At 34.7% G+C, this 26,984-nt stretch overlaps 2 protein-coding genes across 8 annotated transcripts in view; both read right to left on the bottom strand.

The window, feature by feature from the left end:
* LOC123566392 (uncharacterized) overlaps positions 1 to 14,628 on the bottom strand; it is a 151,087-nt gene extending 136,459 nt beyond the window's left edge. For all 7 annotated transcript variants that reach the window (XR_008371779.1, XM_053548560.1, XM_053548571.1 and 4 more), the window contains exons 1-3: positions 14,490 to 14,628; positions 12,978 to 13,047; positions 7,156 to 7,266 (exon numbers count right to left, since the gene is read on the bottom strand). Coding sequence is in view for 6 of the 7 variants with exons in the window: in XM_053548560.1 (XP_053404535.1) it covers positions 7,156 to 7,266; positions 12,978 to 13,047; positions 14,490 to 14,536 (228 nt within the window). In the remaining variant the exon portion in view is untranslated. The remainder of the gene's footprint in view (positions 1 to 7,155; positions 7,267 to 12,977; positions 13,048 to 14,489) is intronic.
* Positions 14,629 to 22,372: 7,744 nt separating this feature from the next.
* LOC123545558 (uncharacterized) lies at positions 22,373 to 26,202 on the bottom strand. Its single transcript, XM_045331887.2, has 3 exons — positions 26,147 to 26,202; positions 25,674 to 25,805; positions 22,373 to 24,309 (listed from the first exon to the last, which is right to left on the bottom strand). The coding sequence occupies exons 2-3, from the start codon at positions 25,773 to 25,775 to the stop codon at positions 23,161 to 23,163; spliced, it is 1,251 nt and encodes a 416-aa protein (XP_045187822.2). The 5' UTR covers positions 25,776 to 25,805; positions 26,147 to 26,202; the 3' UTR covers positions 22,373 to 23,160.
* Positions 26,203 to 26,984: the final 782 nt, after the last annotated feature.

Genomic DNA, 26,984 nt, shown 5'->3' with positions numbered 1-26,984 from the left:
GACACTCACGATAAATAACTGAGAAAAATCTGACCTTGAAAATCCAAAAGTCTATACAACTGACAAATAGAACAAAGAACTTAAAGAAAGTGTACTCCAAAGCATAATGTGTGTGTGTGTGTGTGTGTGTTTGGGTTTAACATTTTTCAACAATTTTTCAGTCATATAAAGGCCGGTGTCTATTTGTAGCAGTGAACAAAATGCTCAAGTTTATAGTGCTGCTTCACTGGAATATCACACCGTAGACACGGACATGATACCAGGGCTCCAGATAATTTTTTTGGCCAATGAGTATTTTACTCATATTTTTTGTGAAAGAGTAAAATTGTAAAATCTGAAATTGACTGGGAGTAATCTTACTCCTGAAAATTTATAATGAATGTGAACAAAAATTCAGAAATGAGTTTTATAACATATTTATTGGGTACATAACACCCATGAATTTGCTTGCAGTTCATTTTCAATTCAATATTTAAGTTTTTGATTCTTTTTTTATCCCGTGGCTTGCTTTGGCTTCATTCACCAAAAAATATGAAAGTCTAATATTCAATAAAGATATACCTTTAGTTATATTTTTGGGATTATTTTTGTTGGTTTAAAGAATTCATAGTGTTTGTTCACTTTTCCATTCTTAGAAAAAGACATTCTTGTTGTTTACTCCACAGTGGAAGTTGATATTTTAAATCGACGCCGCTTTAAAATACACTACCATACCGTCAATATTAATTCCCAACTATCTGATTTAGGCACACATCGAGTATAATAAAGTTTAACCTAGGTCTATCGAGTACCATTCAATGCATGTGTACGTTCCTGTGATACCCTGCCCAGTCACATTATACTGATACCGGGCTGACCAGACCAAGTAATATCCTCCTAATGCTGTCACTCAGCTCCAAGCAAGGAAGTTACTAGTACCATCTTTGGAGTGACATGGCCAGGGACTGAACCCACAACCTCCTGCACTCTAAGCGGGCACTCTACCACTAGGCTACCAAGAGGGTTGATTTACAGAACGGCCATTATCAATCTTAAAGGAAGAAAGATAACACAAATAAGAGGGCCATGAAATATCGTTATCCTGACATACTATTCAAAATAAACCTGATCACGCTTCCAGTACAAAGTTTCATAAAGGTCAGGTGGAAAAAAGTCTATGGAGTGTTAACAATACATTTTTGACAAAGTAACTTTTTTTTTTTCACCCACTTTCATATTTTACCTGGCTTTCATACAGCCATACATTTTGACAAGTTTTATGAAGACCAGGTAGAAAATTTGGCTTAAAGGGTATTATAAGGTTTTCCTATAATTTGACCTAGTGACCTAGTTTTTGACTCAAGCTCATGCATAGTTTCAAATCTGACCTAGATTTCATGAAGATAAACAGTCTGACCAATTTCCATATATTAAAATAGCATCAAGAGTGTTAACTAGGTTTTTCTATGATTTGACCTAGTGACCTAGTTTTTTATCCCAGTTTTAAACATGGCCTAGATTTCATACATACATTAATTCTGACTAAGTTCAGGTAGAAAAGTTAACATTAGGTTTTCTTTTTATTATTATACCTCTCTTTTGCCTACAATGATAAAAACCCATTCCCCGAGAAAGAGATATTTTGACTATCAAAAACATTTTCAACCTTTCTGACATGCCACCAAGTGAAAGTGACTGTCTGGTCATGTGACCGCGTTGATATTTTGAATGTCATATAAGGGCAATTAACTGCTTCAATTTTTTAGCCAAATGATTGCCTCCCTTATATATCTATAGTAGTGACGTCACTATTCAATGTGTACACAGGTGATTACCGCAGTAAAGATGAAACTGTTAAACTAAATGAATTTAAAACATTTTTATGTACAAATATTTTGTCCGGTATAATAAAATAAATATCCTATGGCAGCGTGTGAGACATTGATATTGTCAACCCTCGAAACAGAATGTCACCGCTAGGCTTTCGCCTCGGTTGACATTCTGCCCTTGGGCTGACAATAGCAATGTCACACATGCTGCCATAGGATATTTATATAATATCAAATAACCGAGTTTATAACATCAATGAGATTTAATACAGATCAGGTAGAAAATATGGTGTCTATAGTAATATGACCTAGTTTCTGACCCAAGATAATCATTTTCAAAACTGACCTAGATTTCAAAAAGAGGCAGATTCTGACTTACAGTTTCATGCTGCTGACGTAAAAATATGGCCTCACTCACAGTTTTTGACACAGTTACCAGATAGGCTAGTTTTGATCTTGTCTGGGTTTTTTGAAAAAAACAAACATTCTGACCTGGTTTCATGAAGATTAGGCCATGATTATGATCTAGAATGTTAACAGTGAAATTGTTGATGATGGAATGGATGGACACAACAGCTCACACTGAGCACTTTGTGCTATATCTATAGAATTTAGCCGTCTACTGCACAAAGCATGTTACAGAACTTTTGTTCAATTAATTTGCATATTAATTAGTTTCCATATAAATGTTTGATCATTGAGGAATAAGACACAAAATCTAGTTGTCACAAGCATATTTCAAAAATTATATACACTTTGCCAAAACAACTGTTAGTACTAAGACACTGAAAGGTAAAAACAACTCTTTCATGTTTCATCTACCTGTCAAACAAATGCTTTGCAATTTTCATTCTTTTTTGCTAAATCATCTTTATTGCAGAAGAATTCTGTCAGTCATTTATAATGATAGACTAAAAAAAAATCTTTATTTACAAAAACACGTCTATCATGCACATTTTCAAGAATACTTCATAGAAAAATGTGGCAATGTTTTTCTGACATGCTTGAACATGGTACCGAACAGAATTCTGTCTATGTTTGATTTGGGTTTAATGCTTGTTACAGGACAAATGACAAGAGATATTGTCCTCTGTCAAGTCATCACACAGAGCATTCCATTTTCAAACCCATGACCTCAATTCAGAGTCTTGTGCTCTACCTTAGTCTTAACTGGTCTTTGCGGGCAGGTAGGTCAGTTTTCCGAAGGTCAAGATCACTTCACTGGACAGTTACATCCATGCAGTCTGATCAAGGTCTGCACTGTTCACCATTCAGTGAGTACTGTTTTCGTATGCACCCCTTTTAACAGTTAATGGTTCTGTCAAAACTGAAAGATGGACAAGTTCATTAATATAGAAATTTAGCAGGGTAATGGCTAGAGTGAACATGTCTGAGAAGCTGAGTTATTCCTTTGGAGATGTTAATTTACTAGGATGCATAAAGGGGTGAAAAATTCTGCTTTTATTGAGAGCTGTTTGCTCTTTGGCGGCACCTTTAATACAGGGTTATATACTGTATATCATGTACTTATATCTGGTAAGTATCAGAACAGTGTGTTCACAAGCTGTTACTTAAGAAAAAACAAAGAGTAAATTTACAGTGAGTAGTGATGTCCTTGAGTATAAATTGTCCCAGGTAACAGTATGGGGAGAATATACATGTAAAAATCATTACCTACCAGGTCAATTTTCCATTGTATGAGCAAACAAAGGAACTATTATAGTAGACAGAATTTATGAGTGGAACATCTTTAAGTGGTACCTGTGACCTAACAGCTGTGCCGAAATGGAAAAAAATGGAATAAAACGTAAGCATGAGTAAGAGCAAATGTGGCTTAGAAACTGCTAATAAGACAAAAAGACTTAGATACATGCTTTTGCATGTGGGTTAGGGTTAAGGCATATCTGAAGTGTGGAGTTCTATATGGGCAGCGGTCACTCATATGCATCCTTTGAAGGGTCTACACAAATCCTTCCTTTAGTGAATTTAGTTGGTATAGATTGGCTATTACTTTTTCATTCTACCACAATGGTATGTTATCTCGGAGTCCCATGAAATCTTTTCAATGACAAAACTTACAATTTCAACCTGCTGACATGAAACACTGACCGTAGGTTTACTAATACTACAATTAACAAGCATTTAAACGAACTCTCATGGACCCTCTTCACAACTTTTATTTCATAACATTTACAAAACTTCAAGTACTTATGGAATACACTATTTACCAACGTCCATTTTACAAGTCCTTAAAAGTGACCTCCTATAAAATCTTCAAAGTGGTCATTTACTTAAGTGTCCACAGATATTGCAGTGAGAAAATATCAAAATTGGCCAACACAGTAAAATTACTTAATACCCCATTAAAATGGTTAAAATAAGAGCAGGCTTGCTGAGGAAGACCCTCATGTGACTATTAGATTTGAGCACAAACCTTGATACTGACCCAATAATCTTCTGCAAGAGACAGTTTCCTCACATGATAAATATGACTGTGATTTGGTCGTGTATCTCTGCTTTGTGTCTGTTGGGTTTACACTGCATTTCATCATCATTTTCAGTTATTCTTTTAAGTTTTTACTTATCTATTTTAGCTCAATGGTGATGAAAGCTTCAATTTAGCTTGATAAACTATGAAGTGCTTCCTGGAAAACAGTACTGGTGTTAAAATGAGAAGATCAGGTTGTGACCTCAAACCCACTGTCCCTCGGTTGAGTGATTGACATGAAACGGTGTTTCTGGATTTGTTACCAGTATTAACATGTTCTTCCTAAGTTACTGGCCACTTCCCCTCACAGAGGGTGGAAAACGACTCACCTTAGACAAACTATCATAAGTTGATCAAAACAAAGAACATACACCACATTTAGGATTCGAACCTTTGACATTCTGATTTAAAACTCTATATGTTGAAGTAACTCAAGGCAGGGGCAGGGAGGTTCAAAGGTCTCAAAGATACTCTTATCTGAATAGAGGGGGTAAAGTGACTCAAATTCATGTCAAGACATTCTCTGGACAGATTACCATAACAAATGATGCAACAGCAATTACTGCAGGTCAGTATACCCCTCTACTTCAAGATGTACACCTGTAACAATAACTAGAGATAACTCATACATAATACATTCATGAGATAATGGATAACAATCAGCAGGGTAATAGCACTGGTTAATGAACACTTAACATAGTGACTCTTGTCCTTCATTTCCAGGTCCTGTTGTCCTGACTTGTACATGTAAGAAAATGTTTTACAGATCTGTCTTTGAAATTACATTTATTACATTGTATAATGGTGGACTCGTTTATTTCTGATTAACATTAATATGTGCTAAATAATGTATTTCTTATGTAGTCCTTAGTAACAGCTTTTGCATATGAATTATCATGTATGTTGCAGTCTATATACATGTTTTGTTTTGTGTTTATTCGCACTGTTTTACAACAGTATTGTTAGTTTATATGTATTAACAGCAACAATCTAACATCACACTCTTAAGATTAACTGGTCGCTGTTACATATAAATTAAAATACTGTTAGGTGTTTCTAGAAACTGTTCTTTACAAGTAACTCACAACTTTCTCACTATGGATCAAAGAAGATTGCACTTAAAAGCTACTTTTTGCTACCTACTGAGCTAAATTGGCCAGTTTTATATATGTTGCCAATGTTTATATCTCACATTCTCATCCATCAGATGTTCGTCAAAATCCCGAGACGAACCTCTGTTTTATTTCTGTCGTTTATTTGGTGAGCATGCGCACTCGTAATTACTACCGGGAGAAGTTTCAGCCAATCAATGTTCGCCACTATTTGGCACGCCAAATTGAAATTTCAAACAATATGTAAGCAAGGTAGTTGCTAATGATGGATAAAGGCGATATTCCATGATTGCGATTAATAAAGATTTATTTCTGTTTATTCGATGTTAAAAATTTACTGAAGAAATAATATATTCTCGTAATTCGGCACGATTGAAAGACGACGGTCGCCTTTCACGAGATTTGATTGGTTGCTACATTTTGTCGCAAAACGACGTGATTGCTGAAACGTTTTTACCTGAATGTAACCACAACCTCACTATCGGCGAAATAGCAAGTTCATTCAGAACCACGGTAGTACCTCTGAGTATGGCGAGTATGATATTCAGGTCAGGGAAAGACAACTCCTGTATTCATGGAATCCTTTAGAACATTTTAATGCTTCTTAACTGATTTGAAATAAAACTTTATATAAATTTACACAGTTGTGCAATTAACATTTCTGTCAATTCTAATGAAAATGTAACAATATTATGCATTACTGACTTTTCTCTTCACAATGATGCCCAATACCTAAACTCTTTATAGGGATAAACACCTCCCACTACCTTAACTGATATTATCAATTTTGTTATTTATAAATAATAAATACAAACATAAGAGTGCATTATTTTGTTATTGAAATAAATTGGTCAGTAAGCTTGATCTACAAACCCACATTCACAAAGGTGTAATAACCATTTCTTACAATTACCGTATAAAACTACAAAAGGGAGGTGCGATCATTATGAAAACCGAGGTAGGATTATGTTGTAATATCACCCAGATAACCCAGATTACTGTCACAAATATGGTGAAAAACTGTCCTTAACTCTAAGGATATCCCCCAAAAGTTGACCGATATAGTTTTACATGAATCTTCGATTGGTTATAAAGAAAATAAACGTAAAAATAAATGTAATAGAGCAAGTTGAATCACCATGATATATCACAGTTTCATGTTTGTTTCACTGAGATAAGCATGTTTTCGATATTATGATTTCATGTACATGTACATTCATCTTCTAGCTTTTGGAGCTAAAATGAAACCTGAATTTAAATCTAACACAATCTAAACAAAACAGTCACACAGACAATTTGTATTGCACTTTGACAAAACTGTTCCACAAACCTCTAGCTAGCCAATCAAGAATTGAGCTTGGAAACCAGCCTCAAAATGCAGCCATGCCATTGCTTAGTTTCAAACTGAGCTCAAAAACCTCCAATCAGATGCTGAATCTCTTCAAACTTAGTTTTATAACCGAAAGCCAATACATCAATCCAGTGATTTATATTTTAAGCTTTAATGTAATAGTTGAATTCTTCATGTGAGGAAGCCATCCAGCTGGCTTACGGAAGGTCGGTGGTTCTACCCAGGTGCCCGCTCGTGATGAAATAATGCACGGAGGGGCACCTGGGGTCTTCCTCCACCATCAAAGCTGGAAAGTCGCCATATGACCTAAAATTGTGCCGGTGCGACGTTAAACCCAACAATAAATAAATTTAATGTAATATGCATACGGTATGCATTTTTTTCTTTCATACCAACCTTGGCCTGTGAGGACAACTGGTCATCACCCTGCATACAGTCATAGCAGTGGTCAAACAAGAACTCCCTGATCCGTGAGCGTGAATCCCCGAACTCTGGAATACCCAATACCTGAAAAGAATACATGTGAAATATTATGGTTGACTTATAAAGTGAAATAATGGCCTAGTAAAATGAAATAATGGCACAGTATCCTCATGAAACCCTTGCTCAAATGACTGTATATTGTCTCTGTGTACTTCGGAACAAGCATTCAAGTTATTTATGCAGTAAGCTACATGCCGATTTTCTCTTGAAAGTTAAGCAAAGAATTAAACAGCTAACCAGCTGATCTATCTCATTTGCTTTGACAAGATTATATACGTAAATTATAACAAAAAAACAAAACTTTATTGATTTCGGGATAACGTCATGTACCGGCTGATCTGATCTCTTAATACGTCTACTATAAGATTAATTGACGATATTACTTTAAAACGAAAACACAGATATGAACATGTGGTTATTTGCGAAACTAAATACTCAATAGGTAGATAAATAATGCCCAGTTTCTTTATGTACCCTCATGATAATCAAAGATAAGGTCATTTAATAAGTCCTTTTATGTATTTAATTTAAAGATAGATCTGTCAGGTGTTCAGTTACCTTAATTAGTCGAAAACGTTCAAAGGTCATGCTACTGAAATTCAACAGTCTTTGTATCATAAATAATTAGATCTATAAAATGGGCTGGCAATTGTTAATTTATTGGGAAAGAAATATTTTTTGAGCGATAAAAAATGTAAAATCGCCACTGTAGATCTAAGTGGCTGATAGGCCATATAAATAAAGGAATGAATGAAAAATGCATTTTTTTTTTTGGGGGGGGGGGGGGAGGGGGGGGGGGGAGGGGGGAGCAAAATCTATGTACCAACATCACATTCTTTTGATGTTGGCAAGTCATATGTGACAATCAAAGAAAAAAAAAGCTCTGTGTCAACACTTGTGTATAATTTTCATTACAATTTGACTGTAAGTTCTATCACTTTTGAAAGTGTGAAAATCAGGGTTATTCAAAACTGCACTGACCTAAAATGGGGGAACAAATCAGATATGACTATTACTGTCATTTGAACAATGAGAAATGGGTTTGGCTGTGGTATTTTTGTTTGTGACTCCTAGACTGGCAGTTGTCCAGATAATTCATACAAGGAAAAGGCTACTGAACTTTTAATATTAAATTCCAACTTAATGAACTTTTGCCAAAATAAAAATGTAAAATGCCCACTAAAATTCTTCAAAGAATTTGACTTCAATGCAAAAATTTCAAAACATGTGATGTAATCCAAGAAACATTCCTTTGATCTGAAGTTAATTAATGTGACCATAAATGGCAAAAAATTGTGGAGGTTGTGGGTGGGTATTTCATAAACAGACCAAATCAAACTAAAAGTGCTATATTTTCCTTCTTTGGTTGTGTTGGAAATGCATCAAAAGAATCATTACTCTGTATATCTTACCTTTTAATACTGTCATACAAAAAAAAAAATCAAATTTATTTTCTGATTCTGAAATTGGGTGGCCTGAATGGGCTTCCCACCCATATTAAACCCCCATGAATGGATTGAGCAAGACTTTCTCCTCTGCCCTCTTTCATTTCTTTTTTAATGATAATTTTCTTACAACAGAAATTGAAATTTTTATAAGTCTACATTTCATTATAATCTATTTTGACAGGTCTTATTCCAGAACATCTATGGAATGGGGAGAATTGTAGATAGTTTCTGTTTTAATTGACAGCTACTGCTGTTGGCATGCATGCCTTGTGTTTCTGTAACAGATGCTAGGATTTTATATAGCAGGTATATCCCAGGTGTGCTGCATCAATGAATTCCTGCAAATACCTCAGGATACCTAATACCTATCACTTTATATTTTGCAACAAATACAACAAGAGTTTATATATTTGTTAAATCAGGTTAAATTTTTTTTTTTCAGCAGTAACTGATGGTCACTGAACTGGATTCTGCACCATTTCTGGCTAATGTTATCGGCATCACTACTGATAACTGGCATCACTGCATCACTTATACCGTGTTCAGACTACGCTTTTAATCCTATATTAACTTGGGTTTATTTTTTAAATTTGTTTGCGTCTACACTATATGTGGTGTAAAACGTGAATTATGTAAAGGTCAAGTGGTTTCTGTAATATAGCATTAAAACTAACTCGGGAGGCGGTTTTAATACTATAATATTAACAAGAGCTGTCCGTAAGACAGCCAAGCTCGACTATTCGAAATACTGTCCCAGAAGCAGGAAAATATTACCAAAAAAGGTTAAATATCAAAAGAGTTTTAAGTTCAAAAGGGGGAATAATTTGACCAAAATGCATATATCAGTTATGGGACTTGCTGCTATCAACTAGTTTTATAACCCCGAAGGCACATGTGAAGTTTCAATTCAATATCTGCATTAGTTTTGGAGATAGAAACTTGCATGTAAAACTTTAATCAGAATTTTCAAAGTCCAAAAGGGGACATAATTTGCCCAAAATACATGCCAGAGTTATGGGACTTGATCCAGTGAGGTTAGTAATTGATCTAGAAAAAGAAAAAATAAGTTTTAAATCTATATGCCTTTTAGAAATAGCTGTATGTACTTGCACGCAAAACTTTAACCAAAATTTGCTAAGTCCAAAAGGGGGCATAATTTGGCCAAAATGAAGGTCAGAGTTATGGGACTTGCTGCTATCAACTAGTTTTATAACCCCGAAGACACATGTGAAGTTTCAAATCAATATCTGCATTAGTTTTGGAGATAGTAACTTGCATGTAAAACTTTAACCAAAATTTTCTAAGTCTAAAAGGGGGCATAATTTGCTCAAAAAACATGTCAGAGTTATGGGTCTTGACCCAGTGAGGTTGGTAATTGATCTAGAAAAAGAAAAAGTAAGTTTCAAATCTATATGCCTTTTAGAAATAGCTGTATGTACTTGCACGCAAAACTTTAACCAGAATTTTCTAAGTCCAAAAGGGGGCATAATTTGGCCAAAATGAAAGTCAGAGTTATGGGACTTGCTGCTATCAACTAGTTTTATAACCCTGAAGACACAAGTGAAGTTTCAAATCAATATCTGCATTAGTTTTGGAGATAGTAACTTGCATGTAAAACTTTAACCAAAATTTTCTAAGTCCAAAAGGGGGCATAATTTGCTCAAAATACATGCCAGAGTTATGGGACTTGACCCAGAGAGGTTGGTAATTGACTTAGAAAAAGAAAAAATAAGTTTCAAAGCTATATGACTTTAATTGATGGCTGTATGTACTTGCATGCAAAAACTTAACCAAGGTGTGACGCCGACGCCGACGCCAGGGTGAGTAGAATAGCTAGACTATTCTTCAAATAGTCGAGCTAAAAAGTAATACTACATTATGTTACAAGTGTGAATGCAAATGTGAGTTATAACTGGTTTTAAAATCCCAAATCCACAGATCTTACCTTTTGGCGGAAGAATACCATGTGTTTCTCTTTTGTATCAAACAACTGATGCTATGGCTGGCAAAAGTAATTGGGAGTGTTGATGAAAAAAACCCATTAAATTGCGATATGGAGTCATGCTGATGCTCAAAATAGACTATAGATGGAATGAACAGAAATTCTTAGATGAACACAGAAGTTTAAACATTGATGACTCTTGTTTCTGTTAGCCTCCTTCTTTGTAACCTTTTATGCTTATTGCAAAATATTTGTTAACTTCCAACATTGCATGTATATATTTAAACCACATTTCTTTGCCTAGTGTAGACCCAGACAAGATTATATTTTGATGGGTTTTAAATGTCAAATACCAATTATAGCCAATTAGTGCCTGATAAAAATAAAACCGATCTGCTAGTGTGAACACGGTATCAGTGGTGGAGGAATTTTTTTTTATGATTTCAAATCCAAAGCCTTCTGTCAAATTGTCAGTCTGAAACAGAATATAATGCCTTGCAATGGGACCAAACTCACAACCTTTGGTTTTATTATAATAGTCTATCACTATAATGTGTAGGAGTGGAAAAAAAACTTTGCTCATGCATTTATATGAATTCTACCATTCAATAATTACGCAAATGGTTTGGTGTTCAAGAGCGCAGTACATTACTATTCAATTTAAGTAAAAAGGTTTACTGGTATTAGGAATTCCAAAATTTTCCTTCTCTATTAAATGAAAATAAAATATTGCAATAATATCTCCTTTTCTGATTGAGTTAATTGGTATACAGTTTTTTCTGATCTATAATTATATTTGAAAAAAAAACAACAACAACAATTCTCTAGCTTTCTTATAGAACCTATTAAAATGTTTCCGAAAACAATATTTTGTTAATGGAATTGTCTTTGTATTGGCGTTTTCTAGTGTCTGCTACTATATTTTTTTTTGGCAATAAAAATGGACCAATAAAGCATAATTATTAAACAGTTTTATTACCTTTATCCAGGAAGGCATTTTGTTTATCATAGACATACCAAGACTACTATAAACAATAAACAACAATAAGATAAGCAAAAATTGACATTTCCCCAGTTTTCATGCAAATATATTCGCACAATATTGCAAAATATGACAAGACTTTTCAAACATTAAATTTAATGGGTTTTTAAGAAGGCTAACTTACACTACATTTATGTATATATTTTCATGAATTTCCAGCCTAAAGTCAAAAGTGTCAGTCTCTTCACACTGAACGAAAAATCATACTCAGAAAAAGTAATTTTTTATCATTCAGTATTTTTGTTCCCGCAAACTTTAAGGTATGTAAAACTGCAGTCATGGAACACTTGGTAAAATGCATACAACATGACAGGGCAAGGTTTCAAACTTAGGACCCAAAATTATCTCCCTTTGTGCACAGGTACAACAAAAATATCTCTGCAGTCATATTGTAAATTCTTTATCTTCCTACCACAAACATTTTTCATGATAAACTGTTTTTATGATACTTTATGGGACATTATTGAACTTAACCCCACACCAATTTTCAATCCTATCTCGGGAATTTATCTTTAGTCCAACATTCAATATTTACCCATATTTTTGATAGGCTTTAAAATCATAATTTCAAGAAAACAGCCTAGGCATAAAATTTCAGTGAAAACAAAACTTTATAATAATGGCGAGAGGGCATTTAAAGTTATTTAATTTTTCAACAGATGACGGATCACAATCAAGACATTAGAAAGCTATTTAAAATATCTTACAGCTTTTGCAATTCTGAAGATATCTTTTACCTGTTAAAGTTGTAACTTGAAGTATTAATTTGCACTTTTCCTAACCAACATTTAAACCTTAGTAATCAAATAAAAGACGTTGAGGAAGACTTCAACCTTAAGACACTGGTTCCACTTGCAAAATGCTGTATTTTTCAAAATACACTGAACAGAAACAAAATCTTATTTAGTAATATTTACCGTCTAAATTATAGGGACGAAAGTCTGCAACTTTAATTCAAGGACAGTAAAAATTATTCAATCTTCAGAATCTGATGTTTTTTTCTCTTTAATTTTCAATTTATATGAGCCTTTATTTAACTGGGCTGTATTTGCGACCTACTGCGTAAGACGGGACTCATGACAGACACCCAACAATATTGTTAAAGCTCACATTATGAGCACTGTGTACTTAGGTGAGCTAATAAAATGGCATTGTACATGAAATATTTTTAACGTTGTATTTTATAGTAATGTAATGTTGAAGTGCCATCCATCATTCTCTTTCCAGACATTGTAACTTTGTATCATTTTATAAACAAAGTTACTTTAAATTTGAGTTACTAGGTTTACCTGGAGTTACTTACCTTGATATTTTCAATTCTCACAGAGCTATTATTTACTTTCACAATTTCTTTTGAGCCTTCATCTTTCTCCCTGAAAATGGTGACAATTTTAATCAGTGAAAATAATATAATAAAATTTTAATTACTTCAATCAAAAGTAACAAAATGCTGATTTTCTTTTAACATAAATATAATATGTCCTCTGTATATATGTAGGGGCCAGAGAGCATCAGGCGGTGGCCTAGTGGTTAAAGATCATCTGCTTTTCACCACTCTGGGTTCAAAACACTGGGATGTAGAACAGTCTTGAACATGCCGAAGCCTTCCAAATGGGCCTTATATGGAAGGCTTGTGGTTCTTCCCATACATCCTTCAGAGGGGCACTTCTTCTTTAAAGGACTGCAATACTGGGATGTATTTTGTCCTAAGTTTTGGTGACAATTTGGTCAACATTAATGTGTCTGCACAGTGGTCCTGGCAGTTCTCAAAGGAACTGTTTTGCAAAACATACCCCTGCAGGGTCTTACTTTCACAATCAAAAGCTAGGCTTAAGACACAACTTGTATTCATCAAAATCAAATTAAATAAGGTTATCAAAATTAAGATGACTTAAAATTAACATTGACTATATTGGGGCAAATCAAGAATTTTCTGTTCAACATTGGGGTTGCAGGTGTGGGTGGAGGAGGGGCTAAAAAGTGCACAAAATACACTTTGCAGATAAAAAGCATAGTCTTTCAATATGTTAGCCAAAACATAATAGTTAATTACAAGTACTAGAATGTTTTATTTTCCAAAAGAAGTAATTTCTTTAAACATCACACACAATCAAAACACGAATGACAGATTTTAAAGCGGGTGTGTAAATCCCGAGTCTACCACCTATATGTCAAATGGTTTCAGTACTTAGATATGGAATTATTCTACATATTAATACATTATTTGAGCCGTGCCATGGGAAAATCAACATAGTGGATGTGCGACCAGCATGGATCCAGACCAGCCTGCGCATCCGCGCAGTCTGGTCAGGATCCATGCTGTTCGCTAACAGTTTCTCAATTCAATAGGTTTTAAGCGAACAGCATGGAGCCTGACCAGACTGCGCGGATGCGCAGGCTGGTCTGGATCCATGCTGGTCGCACACCCACTATGTTGGTTTTCCCATGGCATGGCTCATTTAATGGTTAAAAAATGATGACTGTTGGAAGATTTGCATTCTGAATGGGTAAAGATAAATACTGCAAATAATTATATGTATGATTCTTTTTATAATCTGTTATAATAAAGAGCTATAAAAATAAATGTATTCTAAACTTCTTTGGTTATAATATGCATTGTTGTAGACGCGTTTTTGTGCACATTACACTACTTTCTGCTCTGTAATTTATTTTACAACATTAACATAACTTCGTATTTCATAAAAATCATCCACCGGAAGAAGCCACTTGTATAGTCAAACATACAACAACATAGCGAACGCGTAAAGACTTATGTGGGAATAAATCGTGCCCAACAATTGTAATTAAAACTTACTTTCCATTTAAAGGACGCACCCTCAAGGCTACACGAATATTCGACATTTCTATCCGATTTCATACATTTTCAGTCATAAATCCCAACGTATACGCGAAATACCTTTCACATACATGTATATCCTTCAATACACTACACTAAACTGTCAAAACTATGCTACGCCTGAGCGGGCGATTCCATTTTCGATAAAGGTATTTTAAATGTATTTCGATACTGCCTTGTTATGTGTAGCGGAAAACAACACTAAACAAAAACAGAGTATTTGTTTACCTCTTTTCTTTGATCTACAAATATTGTGTAATTTATCTCGTTACTTTTCAATTTCCATATTTTTTTTAGATTTTATCTGGAGCAACCGAAATAACCCCATGGATGGTTTAATGTACTATTCTCACTTCTATCAGTGTTTTGGCGGGAAATTTGCTCGGGTCTCCCACACCGCTGCTGCGGTGGGAGACATGTTGATTTACTCCTCTGTGTGTGTGTGTGTCTGTCTGTCTGGCTGTCACAAATCTTGTCCGCGCTTTAAGTCGAACAGTTCTCATCCGATCTTCACCAAACCTGAACAAAATGTTTTTGCCAGTAAGTCCTCGGCCAAGTTCGATAACTAGCCAAATCGGCCCAGGCACTTCGGAATTATGGCCCTTGAATTACCGAAAACATAGATGCCAGTGACACAGGTTTTGGTGCATGGTTGACTCAGATACATAATGGAGAAGAAATGCAAATCTAGATGATTAGGCAGTTGTGGGAGACATGTGCTTTTCTCAAAAGCAGTTCTAGTTTTATAACATACTCGTCGTAGAACCAGAAACGTTAATATTTTTCCATACTGACGTCTAAAAACCTTTCATATCGGGTGCTGACGTCATTCTAATGTGTGTCGTTGAGTTGATTTCTTTTAGTTCTGTTTGCGTCAGTATTGTCAGTTTCATTGTGGCTGTTGAACAAAGTCAAACACATATTGATATTATTTCTATATATAATATTAATAATAGGTGTAAATACGTTTGTAATAAAACGATTATTAAATTTGCATCGACTCGAGAAATATGCACGAATAATATTGCACTCCTAAAGTCTACAGAACTCGTGCATATTTTTCGATACAACGCTAATAACCAGTTACCTATAAATATAACATGTTTACATAAGATGTAGATTTGAGACATAGGTCGGTTAATCCCTAACAGGGCATTGGATATATTATAGAGAAGTTGTTATACCATTTTTCTTGTAAAGTTTGGAATGGTCTGTCGCCATTGCTTAGTCCAAACAGGCTGTTTCAGAATCAACCTGGCAAAAGATGTTTTTACTTGACACTTAAGACAGAATTTTCCCGTACTTTTGCCGGTGCTAAAAAATGTTCTTCAACCAGGGGTTTAAGATGACTAATGTGCTGTTGTTTATGAATGAATGCGTAAAATCATACGCTACTACAATAATACAGTGCTTAAAAGAAAAGCAGTCGCTCTAATATTTGAAGAATACGGTATGCGAGAAAAAGAATCCATCACTAGCTGAAGGTGTGGATTGAAATATCTAGCACTCGGGTAACTGTTTTGCGGTAACTCGGCAAAGCTTCGTTACCGCCTAAACAGTTACCCTCAAGCCAGATATTCAAACAGAGATAGATTCGTGTATTATTTCCCCCCCGAAGAATTCCTTTATGTTGTGGCACGCACTCCTGACCAGAACTGATAAAGATTCCGTGTACGCCTGAATCTTACCTAAATCTTACTCTTTGTATGTACATATTTATACAAAAGTACTTTATGAACCCAACATGGGACCAACCAAGTTTAATTAACGGTAGGCCAGTGGGGCGGAACTAACAAGAAAAGCAACTCATTAGGGATTGTATTTTGTTTTGCGATTGTTACCTCCCTTATGCTACTATTTTTGTGTTTAAAAGCGTTTACAAAGAAGATGAACGAATCACACAGTATTGTGGCGTTTTGAAATAAAACAAACAAAGGAATAACATGAAGTTAATTTCATATGGTAAGACATTGCTACTGCATTTTCCATAGGCTTTTATCATAAGAAATGACTGTCACATACCCCCAAATTGGATGATAACACTGAAAATGAGATTTGTTTTTAAATAAGAAACATATCAGACACCTTCCCCCCACCTCCCCCTAAAAAGAATACTAATTTTATATAGACTTAACCGACCCATTTTCTTTTACAATGTCATCACCTACTCATTTTCAATGACTTGTAGAGGCCAAATGCCAAATGACACGTCATGCATTCAGCATATTCCCAATTTCATACAAAACGCGGTATTGCCTAATTTTGACACACATTATTTTGTAAACAATTTTATCCAGTCTGAGTATGTCTCATTGATTCTTACGCGCCAGTTTCCCTATATACATTTTCTACCAATCCAACAGTAACAAAGTTTCCTATCAGTAACATTTTTTTGGCCCCTTCCCCTCCCCCATAACCTGTACAATTTTCAATTCCAAAACTGTTTTTAAATAAATTTAAACGAGGACAGTTCAAGTTAGCTGATTTAGTTCCAACTTTTTCACAAACTGAAATATGTCATTATTTATAGAAAATAAGCACACGTATTGACGTAATCATGAATCAATATCCTAACGTCTTAAAATATGATGTTGCGTCTACAGTACAACTAGTACAATTAATTTTATATATCAAGTTGCACGGATATAATTTCAGTATTGATATTAAACATACTGCCCTGTAAACGAAAATAAGGACAAAACAATACATTACGGATACCGGAGAAAAACTAACTTACACGAAGTATGTAATTCGAAATAAATATACATATATAAGGATGGACTATAAAAGTATCACCATTAAATGATCCAGTTTCTTGAGCCAACAAGCCGTATATTGATCTAACGTCGTGTATATTTCGTTTAATGATTGTTTGATACTTATACGCCATAAAACTGTGCGGTACTTATACTTTTGGTATTCGAACCCTATTATAACGATGGAAGATCACTAATAACATTATGTTGTGCCTGTTTTGTTTGCGTTCTCTCCCTTAGATTTTAAGCCTGGCCTTACAGCCACCGCTCTATTTTCACAATATACTCAATAAAAATTCCATACAGAAATTATTCAAATTATACTGAACATAATTATGCGCGCATAAGTAACGCCTTTTCATAAAGGAAGGAATATTTTTTTTTTGTAGCGGCAACAGTATATTTCTGGTCATCTTTTGCCAAATGTAAAAGTTGAACAATGCCTCCATGATGAAGCCCGGTACCGAGTTGAGTGAATCCGGATTGTAACTACAAAACCTGTGAACCAAAGTTGTGAATTTATGCAAGCCATATATCGACTGTAGACAACTCCTTCACCCAACCACGAAAATACCCCCACCCCCGCTCAATTTGACCAAGGCCGACAAAATCCCCACTCATTTTGTTGAATTAAAGGTAAATGAATAGAAATGAAAAAAAAAAAAACTAGATTCTAAACGGAAATGAAGTGAAAATTTTGATATAATTGGAAAAAAAAAGAGGGGGGGGGGGGGGGGGGGGGGGGGTGATATAATGACATTATTCGATTTTGTTGAATTTCCGGAAAGTTCTTTTTACACATATTTTACTCAAAGTCAGCGTATTTCAATAAAAAATTAAACTCAGAGATGTCTTAAATATACATTGTCGAATTCATTTTTCTTCATGATGTTCTTATAAATTGTAATGTTAAGCTAAATATTCTTCAAGATTAAGAAAGTACTTCTGTGAGTTTATATTACGTTCATAATGTCATATCTAAATCATAGCACATATGTTTTACACAATGAACATATGTTAGACCTATCTGAAATCATATCTATTACAAAGTGTATTCTTTTATGTAAAAACATACTATTTAGCGAAATTCTTACTACATTTCAAAAAAAAAAAAATAAATAAATATACAACTTCCTGTTTGTTTGTTAAAACTATTCTTTTGAAATAAGAGATACATAGAATTTTCGACATGCGTTGAAATTATGATTTGTTACAAAAATTTCATTTGTTATTTTAAGTTCACTTTTTTATTACAAAAGTAATATGTTTTTATAAACAAAATTCAAGTTATTATTATATATAAATGTTGTATTAATCTGAAAAAAAAAAAAAACTTAATTTGTTTCCCTACTTTTAATATAGTTTGTGACTGAAGTGACGTGCCAGTCAACTTTTAAAAGTGCACAGCAGCAGCAATCTTCAAGTTCCGTGAGGTGGCCATAAAAAGTCACCCTGCACTTGGATTCAGTGTTGTTATATTTTCTGGTCCTTTGGGATCATGGAGTCCATTCAATATCTATGTAACAGAATTCCACTTAAGCGTGAGAGGTGTTGCACATTCCATGACCTATCATGAACAGACTCAGTCAAACCGAGTCTGCTATTACTTTTGCTTGGTTGCATTCTGTGCTTCCAAAGGATCTTTTACAGATAATATTACGAAAAGTCCCTTCTTTTCTTATAAATAACACGCCATTTATTTAGGCGACAATACCTGGGGACAATAAACATCGGCATCGCACTTTGGTAACCGTTAACATATACATTGTAGCTGTTTGTTGTTGTTGTTTTTTCATGCCAGACAGGATTTTCCCATGCTTTTGTCGGTGTTGGACTCACGTGCTGAAATTTATGAATGAATGTGTAAATTTATACGCTACTATAATAAAATAGTGCTTTAAAGAAAAACAGTTGTTTTATCTATTTCTTTTATCAATTGAAAAATACTATATGCGAGAAAAAGAATATATCACTAGTTGAATGTGCGAGTGGAAATATCTGGCTCTCGGGTAACTCGGCAGAGCCTCGTTACGGTCTAAACAGTTACTCTCGAGCAAGATATTTCCATCCGCACCTTCAACCAGTGAAAGATTCTTGCATTTTTGCATGCCAGACAGGATTATCCCGTATTTTTGCAAGTGTTAGTGAAAGTCGCCTTATCCACTGGGGTGAAATATGCCTCTTGTGCTACTATTCATAAATGAATGCGTAAATCAATACGCTACTATAATGAAATAGTGCTGAAAGGAAATTATGTATATTTCTGTACATTGAAGAATTCGGTATTAAAGAAAAAGAAACTATCACTTGTTAAACGTGTGGATGGAAATATCCGGCTCTCGGGTAACTGTTTAGGGGGTAACAAGGCTCTGGTACAGATGGAAATATCTGGCTCTCGGGTAACTGTTTTGTCGTAACTCGACAGAGCCTCGTGACATTTCGATCCGTATCTTCAACCAGTGAATGATTCTTACATTCTTACCTGTTTCGTTTTTCTGTCACAACATTTCTTCCTTATGGGGGTCTTTTGCAAATATTCAACAGACCCAATCTATCATGTACATTGTAAACAGAGGCCGTTTTGATTGTGCGTTCTTACTCTCGCATTTTTCTAGGTCAGTGGGACCTTGTGTGAAAAGGAGTATACTTTTAAAAGCTTGATGATTACGATGACTAAATTATTGTTTTTTTAGGAACCTGTTTAAAGAAAATGTGCAATCGGTTATGAGAAAAGTTTGTAATTTCTGATGAGGTTATGTTTTATTTAGGAGCAACCTATATGCATAAGCGTTGGCGCTATATCACATCAGGTGACTATGATCGTGAGAAACTGATGATTGTTAAGTGTGCTTCTTTTGCTGCAGAAGTTATTCCTTGAGCGAGACAATACTTATATTTGAATTGTCAACTGTTAAATATAAATGAACCAAATCAAGCTCTAAATTCTATATAGAAAATAGTTTTGATGAAGTTTAAACCTTTTTGGACCATGTGTGGGCAAAAGTGTACCTTGTCTGTTTCCAGAAGATTTTGTTGTTGATCTTTTATCAATACGGCGCATCTACCCAGAGAATGGACTAACTTAAAAATAAAAACAACCAGAGGAGTATATTCCTAAATCTATGTACATATCTTGAATTGGGAATCCTGAACAGATGACTATAGATGCGCACTTTAAAATGATCTTAAAGACACATGTAAGAAACTCGACCATTAAGCTATTAATACAACTTAGTCGTCTTGGTTTGGGCATTGCAGAATGATTTGATAATGTACCTAGTACTGAACATATGTTTGTAAGGTGTTTAAATATATGCGCCGCACACCGTTTGAACAATTCAGCTGGTTTAAATCAAATTGAATTAATCTATAAGAAATACTTTTGAACCAGTTTGCTTTCTGAAATTTAACTCTGTTTCAAACAGAGACACTATGTCCGACTTCTCTACAAACAATTCAAGCAAACCATTCACTCGAAATAATGTAAAAACCTGTGCAAAGTTGTATTATATATTTTTGTTTCATTACGTGTCAGTATTTGAATGTAAAAGTGTGGTTTGTATGCTTTTAATCGTGACAAAGAAAGTTAATACAATTTTCACTAGGCAATCAAACACTTTTATAGTTTCACAATCTTTTCTGCTTGTCCAACAGCATTTGATTCAGTGCTATTGTCCTTAACATCACTTTCTAAGTCCTTGCTGTTATTGGAAGCTTTGTCTGTTGCATGTCTTGTCACGCTACCAATAATGTCAAGAGTCATTATTAGCTATCTATAAATATATTATTTTCTGTTATATAAGTACTTCTCTTGACAAATATGCTTGTCACATGCATGTATTATAAAACTATGACTATACAATAGTAAATTCCATGAATAAAAAGGCCTTGGCATATATAAGTCTTTTCAACACTTATATATGATTTATGTACAAACAGACGACATCATTTCTGAAACGTATGAATGTAATACAAAGTCTTTACATGGATTTAAAAGCAGTGGTCAATATCCCTCCCACAGAAAGACACGTTTTACAAAAATTATTAAAGGGCAAGGAATGCCTGACAATATGTTAATTTAATATGAAAGCCACCCTCAAACCTTTCATAACGCTGAAAGAACTTTTAAAATCGGACCACTATTGAAAAAGATATGGCAGTTTGAAATTTAAGAAAATGGCTGTTCATGGAGGGAGCCAATTTAGTGTGTCTATGATGTTACTTACACACTGCTGAATTCTTTATTTAGCAAATAAGCTTTTAAATAGATTAATTTCATATGTTTCTTGAGTGCAAGATGTAAAACATTGTAATTTCTTTCATTATAGCTGGAAAAAATACAAAAACTATTTTACAGGAATAAGTAAATACAGTTCAAATACTTTCTAGAAATTTTATAAATCCGCCATTTTGTTTTCTGTTGCCATGGAAACAAAATGGCCGCCATTTTGATCAAATATTTAAATTTCTCATTTTTAAGCCGATTTCGAAAATTCTTTCACTTCTTTCAATGATTTAAGAAATCCTAGCAGATGGAATTAACATAAGAACAACATTGCCTTTCCCTTTAAACATATATATCACATTTCTTAAATTTCTGTAATTCTGTATGTGTAAATTACAACATTTAACACTAAGGTCTATCATTCTCATATAAATACAGTGTGAATTTGTACTCCAACACACGCGCACGCACACACAAAAAAAAACGGACAGCACAGGACTTGAGTAAAATGAAAATCGGACGTGTGGGCAGTGGAGAGAGTGCAGGGCAGGAAGCTAAGCAAATAATCAAGTAGAACGTTGCTTGAATAGGGACGATGTGTAAACTCAAATGTATGTAAAATTAAGCTGGTATTTTTGTAAAAGAAATAATTTGCTTATCTTTCACTGGAATATTTTATAAGCTTTTTAAGGTGGTGGACCCGTGGTGACAATCGGCAATTTCCGTCAAATTACGTTCTCTCCGTATGTGATTTCAGCATTCTTCTGCTGTTTAATGTTATGAAAACCCAATTTATTTTGAAGACCTAAGTACGGGCCAATTACTTAAAAACATTAAGAAAACCCGGATAACTTTTGGCTTGTAAATCTTTAATCGGATAATATGTAGAAACAATGATGTAATGAGAATTGCACTTTTATTATCACAACATGGCAGTATAAAGTAATAATGCATTCTGCCAATATTATTTTATGAATAGTATTTATTTTTCTCAAGATTCAAAATTTTAACCATTGCAGGTTTTCACAAAGTATTTTCTATTCAATTGAGCACTCGTGACATTTTGTTTCAATGTCTAGTACGGCGATAGATGTACTAGAAGTCGCTGTTCTGCTTGCGTGTTAATGTTTGGTGAAATTCTATTGATCATGAACAGCTTCCTTCTCTATTGCTAGCCAACACTTGAACCAAGGGAAGCCGAGTTTGTAGTCCAGTCTAAGAAAAGAGATCTGACTGATTTCTCATTGTTTCCTCTTGAAATTTACCAAAGGTTGTATCCTGGACACTGGTCTCCGGTCTCACATTTATATGCATAGAGATGTGAATACTTTAAGCATGTCTTCGGAATCAGTAAATAATTCAGTTATGTCCTTTTCTGAGCGTTACAATATAGATTATTTCTACATTTAATGTTGATAATTTGAGTTTCAGCTTTGTTTCTAATCCCTTTATACTGCAGCCGCAACATTTGGCAAAATTATGTTCCTTTATCCTTTTGTTACTACATCACATATTATTTTTGATAGTAAAATTTTCAAGCATTCAAATTTCATCGTAAAATTTCATTGGAGGAAACGTTCATCCGAAAGAAAAATGAAGACTGAAATTGGCACAACACATTAAAAGAAAAATTAAAATCAGCAACAATTTAAAATCCAAAACACCTCTTAACTCTTTTCCAAAGCCTTCTAGGAATGCTTCTTCTGATTTCTTTGAGATTGTCCGTTCGGCTTTCCATATTGCTCCGCTTCACTACCTCCACGTCGTCTGCCTGCACATTGCAACAACAACAAAGACGTGTGCAGAATCTCACTAGTCCACAATTTTTGCCTCTTTTCTTAATACGCTCGCATTCGGATGCACTGTAATCTAGCACAATAGCGCGTATATTTATCTCTTCGGTATTATCCTCGTCAAATCTGTTCTCTGACACCTGACCCGGAAGTAGATACTCCACTGCGTATTTGGCTGCACTTCCTGTAGTTTGCGCTTTGCGTGCACTTCCGGATTTTTCTGCTTTCTCTGGCAATTCTGAGCTCTCTTTTATTGCCGAGAATAAATCACGGTTCGGCTGAACGCATTTCTGAATATCTGTTGAAATATGTAGAGTGGTCGTGTTTGAGAATTTTTCTTTGAAGACATCTTCGCTCTTTGTGGAGTTGATTTTAACAGGAGGGAGTCGGGTTGACTGTAGAGGTCTTGGGCACGAAGCTGCTGGCATCGGTTCGGGCATCTCAGAAATTTTAGACGTTGAAAAATGGCCAGAAGATAGAGGAACTGTAACTTGCTTATTCTTTGAAGATGACAGACTGACGCTTTTTGACTTTTTCAAGGGTTCGTTGAAATCTTGAGAGGAAAGGCGTTTCACTATTGTATCGCTTTCACCCACCGCAACATCCGCCTTTTCGAATTTGTACGGAACTTTTTTATTTTCAACCTGCTGTTTTGACACCGAATGACCAAGTTCTTTCTCTGATCCCAAGCCGATATCAATATTAGAAGCCGATACCCATTTTTCCACGGCATCTAAGTCGACACGTCCGGTATCATCAAATGCCTTGATTCTTGAAGGTTCACCAGTTTTCCTTTCTATGTTGCTTCTTTTCCGACTATTGTCGTTGGAATTACCGGTCACGGAACAGTGAGTAAGGCTTCTTCTCTGTCTTCTTTTGTCTGTGTCAGGTTCGATTATAGCATCGAGCTCTTGTAGTAAATGATCCGCTGCCTGCAGACTGCCATCGTTGGTTGTTAAGGAACCTCCAGCACTTTTTTCTGAAGTGTTCTTTTTTCGTACACTCTGAAAATGGAATGTTTCTTGTAACGAGTCTTTCGAAATTCCCTGATTTCACACAAGAGACATGGTGTAATCAATTATGGAATTCGTTTACACCAAAAAAAGAATGCAACAAAAACAAGACAGAACTCTAGATTATTTTGATGCTGGGTGATAAAACGGAGCTTGACTGAGGAAAATGACTTGAAGGAAGTAGTTTTAAAGTTTTTTTTAATAATGAAAAAGTTTTATTTTATGTCTCGAGCAAATCCATTTAGGCATTGCTTGCGTGAATTTGTACAAGAAATTTTAAGAAGGTGCAAAGAGCTGCAGCCAGATATGTTATGAATGATTACTCATACCAAAGCAGCGTAACATCAATGCTTGAAATTCTTAAATGGCAGACATTAGAACAGAGAAGAATACATGCATCTTTAATTATGTTGTATAAAATATCACACAACCTCGTCTCTGTAGATCATAATCACCTGACAGCCTCTAGAAAAACACTTTTCAGTTGCATATCTTTCTAAAACAGTCATATATGAACATATGAACATGAGTTTTTGTTTCTACAAGCCACAATCAAAAAAAAGAACATGTCCAGTCGTAATAACACTCAGGCAGTGTAACCTTGCAGTTTTGCTTACACATCTGTACCTAACTCCATATACAATGTCATCAACCTGTTTTTATTTTTAACAAACTGTAAAACATATTACTGTCATTACTCTCTTAACAATCAATCATGTATATGAACATAGCAACATGTTTATTAAATAACTGCCCGACCTCAGTTATATAGAAATTGATTGTTGGGAGTATTGTAGATGTAATGTAGACGCAAGATGAGTAGGTAATCGTCCTGGATACCCATAATGCTGAAACCAACTATTCTTTCATTAATGTAATTTTCTTCGACATTAGCTTTTTTAATTAATGTTATTGATCATTCTAACAGTCTAACAAATTTAAAGGGCGGTGACAGGGATATTTAGTTATGCTGAATTTATTGCATCTTCCTTTGTAAATTATACTCTTTTCACCAATATTTTAGTCACAACTGTTTACCATTTTCAGCGACGGGTTGTATATAAACTTTTTAAAATATCTTCTTATGCAAAATCAAATATAAAAAAACCCAAACACATTCTAAAATTTCTAAACCCTTCAACAGCTTATACATAGATGTACGTGCATGTTAAGCATGCTTATAAAACACACAAAAATCAAAGTAAAACATATAGACAATGTATGTCCAAAAATATGTGCCAGGACTCGGACTTCGGAATCCTATTTTAGCACCGTTAAATAAGGAAAATTTGGAAAAAAGTTTAGAAAATTTGATAGCGTTTTAATATTATTGTAATTAGAACGAATTTGTGTACCTTTCTTCTTGAGTTAGATATTTCTTTGTTTTGTTCTGAGTTGATGTTTCCATCATCGTCCAGTGCACAGCTATTTGTGGTATGATGATGACTTTCTGCCATTCTTTCGAATCAGTGTAGTAGAAATTCAATCTGAAAACAAAAGTCCGATAAAATGAAAAGAACAGATATAGTATTTCTCTTTATATATTTTCATAATATACTTATCTTCTTTTTTTTTGCTCTAAAACTGAGACGTTTCTATAAAACTCTATAGTTGTAACATCGGAAAAAAGATTCGCGAGGCAATATTTATCTCTGAAGGTTGTTGTACAACCTATGAAGCACTTCAATGTATCAGCCTGAAGAAAAAATACAGCTTCGAAATGTTAGCATTTTGATCATATATAAACAAGAAGCAAGAATTATTTCGCTCTAAACAGTGCAATGCGCAATTTATTTGTAAAACTATTAAAGAAATACTTTTTTCTTACCTACTGTTTGGCGCCAACAATACTTTATGCCGGTTTCTATGCGACGTCACTATTAGTGACGGCGCTTTATTGTGAGGGTAGTTTTGATTGGATAAAGAAGTTCACGTGGGATGGAGGGCGGGCGTGGCCTCTGTGAACCAACAATATCCTTCAATTTACAATTCAATCAACGTGATAAGTTGGAGTCCTAGAAATACACATGTTCCTTATCGGGCTTCAGAATTTTACTTGCGACCTATCCTGGGAACCTCTCCTGAGAGTTCTCGTGGAGGCAGGACTTTGACCATTTTAGCTCGACAAATCGATGAGTATGTAGAGCTACTGCACTCACCCTCGTATGTCGGCGTCCGCGTCCCGATTTGGTTGAGTTTTGTATAATGTAAGCTGGTATCTCCGGCTGGGAATGAATAGAATCTTCACACACTTGTCCACTATGATGATCTGAACAAGTCACTTGAAGGCGCAGGTTCTATAAACCTATTTTTCTTTTTTTTCACGGTTATGCCCCTTTTCGACTTTGCAATTTTTGTTTAAATTGTTGGAATCCGACAGCGCTTTTGCATAAGGTGTGCCATTGTTTACAACGATCGAAGAAAAACTGAATTTATAAAAAGTTGTACTTTTTAAATAATGATTCTTTTCTTTGAAAAAAAAGAAAGAAATAATTGTTCAATCGGCATTTCTTAAAAGCATATCATTCAGTTCTGTAAAGTTTTAATGTATCAATATATGATATTTTCTGCAGTGCTCCAGACAGGGTCAATCAAATGCATCAGTGAATATGGGTGATGAGTGAATATGCCAAATATATGACAGCTCAGCTGCTAAAGCCTGTGAT

This window comes from Mercenaria mercenaria, chromosome 1, assembly GCF_021730395.1.
Source record: "Mercenaria mercenaria strain notata chromosome 1, MADL_Memer_1, whole genome shotgun sequence".
Taxonomy (NCBI): domain Eukaryota; kingdom Metazoa; phylum Mollusca; class Bivalvia; order Venerida; family Veneridae; genus Mercenaria; species Mercenaria mercenaria.
The sequence above is the reverse complement of the archived record's forward strand: the minus strand, read 5'-3'. Positions and strand labels throughout refer to the sequence as shown.

What these genes read in the sequence shown, in the direction of transcription:
- LOC123545558 (XM_045331887.2), bottom strand. Translation starts at nt 25,775, where the DNA reads ATGGCAGAAAGTCATCATCATACCACAAATAGCTGTGCACTGGACGAT. An exon ending in TATCTAACTCAAGAAGAAAG is followed by an intron (nt 24,310 to 25,673) that starts GTACACAAATTC and finishes TTCCATTTTCAG; the next exon opens with AGTGTACGAAAAAAGAACAC.